This window comes from Bombyx mori, chromosome 3 (assembly GCF_030269925.1).
Source record: "Bombyx mori chromosome 3, ASM3026992v2".
NCBI lineage: Eukaryota > Metazoa > Arthropoda > Insecta > Lepidoptera > Bombycidae > Bombyx > Bombyx mori.
The window spans coordinates 4646037-4651815 of NC_085109.1; the positions used below are offsets into that span (position 1 = coordinate 4646037).

A 5779-nucleotide genomic window follows, 5' to 3' on the forward strand; every position below is an offset into this window, starting at 1 on the left:
AACATTACGATGTTCACATCCCAAGTGTATTTGACAGCATTTTTGGGAATCGAAAATCAAAATTTCATTATAAATCATAATAAAGAGCAAATTATAGAAACAAAAATGGGTGAATTAAAAGAAGCACCAAAAGTAGAAACATAATGAGACGTTGAAATGAATATATGGAGATTTAACCCAAGGAGAGGTGACGTCAGGCAAGGGACCGCTTGTAAAACTCATGCCAAATCCTTATCCTTATGATAAGAGAATATGCTGCGCCAACCTCACATAATGTGGGGTAAAGGCAAAAATAAGAAGCTATTAACAGTATTAACCCTTTTTAATATTATTGTTAACAAATTTTGCAAATAGTGATTTTTTTGCCCTTGAAATTTAAAAACGCATTGAAACATGTCTCTCAGACATCAATTACATGAACTGAATCCAGTTTCTGTCATCGTAATGAATTTATCATATACCGGTTTTTATTTAATTACAAATGTTTGATTATGATTCCTAGAGTACTTTGTTTGTTATTCTCAAACAAACAGAGGCAAGCAGTTACAAAGAATTGGGCAGGTCAGCAGAAACACATAAATTAATTCTATTTAATTTTCAATAAACTCGTATTCGGACGCACCTAACCAAACAGACATTTATGAATTTATAATAACATAGTTTCATCAGTAGGTGCCGATCATCAGTTTCTACATAATATTAGATTAACATAAGCAATCGAATTGTTAAAACAGAATTATTTGTCAGCGATTATCCCAAATAATAGTTTAATGGATATTTTTTTTAACATATATTTTTTAATAGAGCCTTTTAAATGGGACTAGTAGTAGTAGTAGAGTACTAATGGTAAAACGTTTCGTCAAACCACGAAACAGTCCGGACCAGAGACCGGCATAATTCGACCTAATGCACCATTTGGCGTCATGACCATGATTCCTAATGTACTTTATACCTACATACATATATATCTTCTCATATAACCACTTACAACGAAATGGCTGGTGCGTTTCTCTGAGAAATAAATAAAGCAAATGAAGAAGACAATAGAATATTGTACATATAAAAAAAAAAAAACTTAATCTCGTGTTTTTGTCTATCTATTTCAGATTCCCTGCTGTTTACAATTTATTGCTTCAGGAGGACAAATATAAAAATAAACCATAATGAAAAGCAGATTTTTAGATACATTTATTTATCTTATAGTCAAGTAGAATGAAACTGATATTTTTTGTTAAATTTTTAAACCATGACATGTATTCAGCCTTGAAGAAACAAAGTGATTATTTAAACTGCACCATAATATTGAAATCGATATAAAAAACAAAATCACTGACGTACAAACATTTTAAACATTCCTAATGGAGTTATCGAGAAAACTATTCGGTCTTTGATTGAAATTCTGTGGATTCTTCCTGTTGGCTTCCAAAGCCAGCCAGTTGAGGAGCCAAAACGGCTGCTTGTCGACCGGCAGTTTTCTTAGTCGATTCACCAGGTCAGCGTCACCCAAAGCTTCGATCGGGAGTCGTATTGTCGTCGTACTGATATCGTCTCCGAATCTGGAATTTGACCAAATTATATTTTAACTAGTGGTCCCGCAGTAGTCGAAATTCGACTATAATTAATTGGAACTGTAATTTTGTACACTATTATGATTGTATTTTCAACGCCAAGACTCCACTATGGAAAAATATTAATAAAGACAAAGAACATTTAATATTATTATACTGTAATTAGAGGCCTTTTGTTCCTCACGTAAACAAATAAGCCAAAAAAATTATCATTAGCAGATTTTCCCACGGTTTTCTTGTTCGCATGCGAATTATAATATTATAGCCTTAAGAAATAATTAATCTAATTTTTAGGTAAATATTTTTTTTTTAAAACCTTATTAGCGTTGACTGATGATAATGTGTTATGAATTGAATACCTCGTTAATGAAGACTAGAAACAATCTTTTTGCCAAGACGATTTCAGGTGAAGAAAACATCAAATCGGGAATGTTACCACGCACTGACATACGCTCGACAGATTTAACATAACGATTTACAACAAAAATAAACAATAGTTTAAAAAAACTAACAAAATACGCTTTGGTGCATGGTATAAGTAATTTTATAAATATTTTATAATTTCTTTATGAACAGATATGAGTAGAAGGGTTATTTTGATAATATCCTGAAAAGCACCCCACGCTTTATTAGAATAAAAAAATTTTTTCTTAAACTATTTTTCATTCAAATTTATTAAAATTTATTTTCTATTTTTTTGTTGGATTTTTTATAAAAGCGCATTTTCTTAATTTTTTAAACTATTATTTATTTTTCATTTGTTAGTTGAATTTAAATTTTTTAAATTTTTTTTTAATTGTCGAATTGTCATCGTCCTTTAATAAGTATACCAAATTTCGAGTTAATCCGACGTTTTGAAGGGGGTCAAAATCATGTTCAAAGATTCCGTTACAAACATACATACATACGTCTGAAGCCAATAAAAGCGTATTAAAAACAACTAAATCCATTAATACTTGTTAAACTTTTAACATGTCCTTCTTCAAACAAGGCTTGTGGAGAGTATTAAGCGGTAGGCAGCGGCTTGGCTCTGCCCCTGGCAATGTTGAAGTCACCATCGTCTGCCTACAAGGCAAGGCAAAAAAAAACAACACATACCTATTGCCCAAAGCGTCTTCTGGGGGTGCCGTGCTTTGAATTGCAGGAAAACCTATTGGTTGTCTTCCAGCGTATGGCGAACGTTGGGCCGAGCAGCAAATAACCATCATAGCTACGCAGAGTACTGTAATCTTCATGATGCTACTGTAAATAATGTGAATCTAGTTAGACTGGTTATACGGTGTTAAAATTAAACATTAAAGACATTGGAGACGTTCTTGTCATCTTTTTTATTTATTTTTATTGCTTAGATGGGTGGACGAGCTCACGGCCCACCCGGTGTTAAGTGGTTACTGGAGCCCATAGAAATCTACAACGTAAATGCGCCACCTACCTTGAGATATAAGTTCTAAGCGGGGTATGTCAGAGTCGAACTGACTAAAACCTCCTGTCGCTCAACAACCAACATCCAAGCCTCGCATGGGACGGAACTCATGAAAAGGCAAAGGGGGGAAAGTGAAGCGCTTAGTGCGGAGCACATCTCTCCCATCACCCTCCCCCTCGGGACGCTGGACCGGCGGTCGTCGGCGCCACGACCACCAGCCCTCTCGGTCGGCAGGCTGTCCGAAGCCCGCCTAGGCCTAACGGCTCTCGGCCCGCTGAACGAGGGAATCGGTGGTCGTGTCGCTGGCGGCCGCCGGTCCGGCATCCGTGGGACGGTGGGATGGATGTAATGTGCTCTGCATCAACCCTGTGCCGCCGTCTCAATAGCCCCGACTGGGCTCCGGCCCGGTCCGAGGTAGGGCGCCGGTTGTGAGCGGCAGGAGTTTTTAGTGAGGTTCAATTCCCACATACCCCACCTGCCGCGCGGGTGGGGATCCGGCGATTTTCTCGTGTGGAAAAAAAAAGGCCTAACAATACCCTACCAATACTAATTACGCGTATTCATAAACGTTTTGCAGGCTTGATTTTTGTTAAATTTACTAAATAAAAGTTTTAGAAACAGGGCCCTGAAACTGCGATACTTTTAAGACAAATATTTTTTGGACGGAAACTAGCGACATCTTGTAGCAGATGCCCCTAAGCTTATATGTTGTTAAAATTAAGGCATTTAATTACTGTGCAACTAAACACAGAAATTAAAAAAAGAACACAAGTCTTTATTTGAAGACAAACCGATTAAATTTTATCAATTTGTGGTTTCTGAAAATTTACAAAATCCTTCATTAAAAATAAAATATAGGTAATATGTTACTGCCATCTATAGGAGCAATACGAAACTAATCTAAGCGAAGCCATCTAGTGGGCGAAGCCCGTAAACATTATTGTTGAGTGCTTGAGTTGCTTATCAATAACTAATTTATGTGTATTACCAATGTTCAGAAAATAGATTTACATTTTAGAAAACTATAAATTGTATTTTAATGTTATTCTATTCTTTGTTACGTCCATTATATTTCGTCACTGTGCACAGACAAACATTGTGATTAATTAGAAGCGTTAATTGACCCGTGACTTTTGATGTAATCCAAAGGTTGAGTACAGGCACAAAAGACAAAGGGCACAGATAAAATACTCATCTATCTACATAATTGGTCAGATACTATAGACTAATCGACAAGGGTAGATTGAGAGAATCATCATTCATGTTTTAGACAAACATCCTTATCAGATTTGTGAAGGCATGCGCTTGTCACACGCTGACTACCCGTCATTTGAGTTTATTTGTAATTAATTGCTGCAGCGCACAAACAAACTAACCGGTTTTTTTTCAGTTAGATTTTTTTTCCGCTTCAATGTGTGTGTGAGCGGAGTCCAAAGATATTTACAACGAAAATGTCGCCATCGCTTTTAAATTTGAGTTCTTAGATCTATGTTTTTACTGTACAGAGGCTGCTGCGCCCTTCAAACCGAAACGCATTACTGCTTCACTTCAGAAATGGGAAAATTTAAATGTCATTGTTAGGAAATAATTGGCTATCGCTAGTAATCGTCTCATTTATTAATTGATTGCGCCTAGAATAGGTTTATTTAGAACGCTAACAAATTGAATTAATGTTATGTTAGATCCAATTTTTTTTATTTCAAGTTTCAGCTCATTCGACCCAAACAATCCTTGTGTCATGCAAGATGCTCTCTGCGATAAAATCAGACTCGAGCTTACTCATAAATGTAGGTAGGTGATAGTTTAAGTGGGTTGGGGAAAAATTATGAGCTACCCTGCAAAGTCCTCAAAAACTCCTCAACTTAAACTTAATATATATTGACCAAAATATTCCAAATCATCGATCGCTACGAAGTGTAAGTTTTAGAAGGAACCTGCTGCCACCAGATCCCACAGCTATTTTGTACCTACTACGCATTCTACAAATTGTTATACACCAACAAATTTAAGTGAATGCTTTGATTCTCGTTTCAAGACATTACGGAAACCACAATATTGCTTAAGCTATTATGTTGAGAACAAAGATACGGGGAAGCAGAAAATTACGTACGAGATTATTGTGATCATATTTATGAATAAGGTTCAAATTTTATTAATTTAATGGGTGGTACAATTGTCCTACCATTCCTAAGATCCAGTTTTGAAAAGAGGGGCAGCTATTTATTACATACGATTTGAAGTCCGACGATGTGTCTCAAGCACCGCTCACGTCATGATGTCTATGGACTCAGGCAAACACGAAACTAGACCGCGAACCGGGAGGGCCGTTCACTTTGGTTGTATAAAAAGCAATAAAAAATATATAGTTATTCACTTACATTGTTCACAGACGAAAATTTAATAAAAATAAAAATCACGAAATCCTAACTGCTAATCTTTGGAAATCTATTGAACTAATATTAAAAATTCACTCTGAACGATATTCACACACAAAACGTCTAACGAACACTGATTCTATATTTATCATTCATAAGTTTATAAACAAAAACCAGAATGGTATTTTATCATTAGAAGGAAAGGAAATGATTTAAATCTGCATAAATTAAAAAGAGACAGACTGTAAATAGTGTGTGTTAGACAAAGACGGTAATAGAATGATGGACGTAATGACGTAGTGGGTTTGATTGGTTTGGTTTTACAAATTATAAAGAATTTACCTAATTTAACCGAAGCGTTTTTTTCTGACGAACTATTGAAATGAGTTCAATTTGATGCGTCATACGAATTC

At 35.6% G+C, this 5779-nt stretch overlaps 1 protein-coding gene across 2 annotated transcripts; it reads right to left on the minus strand.

Annotated features, from left to right (window-relative positions):
• Positions 1-1164: 1164 nt before the first annotated feature.
• LOC101741012 (uncharacterized) lies at positions 1165-5779 on the minus strand. 2 transcript variants are annotated; one of them, XM_004927027.4, is made up of 3 exons: positions 5370-5779; positions 2667-2810; positions 1165-1556 (listed from the first exon to the last, which is right to left on the minus strand). In XM_004927027.4, the coding sequence occupies exons 2-3, from the start codon at positions 2801-2803 to the stop codon at positions 1346-1348; spliced, it is 348 nt and encodes a 115-aa protein (XP_004927084.2). In that variant the 5' UTR covers positions 2804-2810; positions 5370-5779; the 3' UTR covers positions 1165-1345. The 2 variants fall into 2 exon arrangements, with proteins under 2 accessions (XP_004927084.2, XP_021204243.2); XM_021348568.3 differs by having other exon boundaries at positions 2667-2807; positions 5370-5575.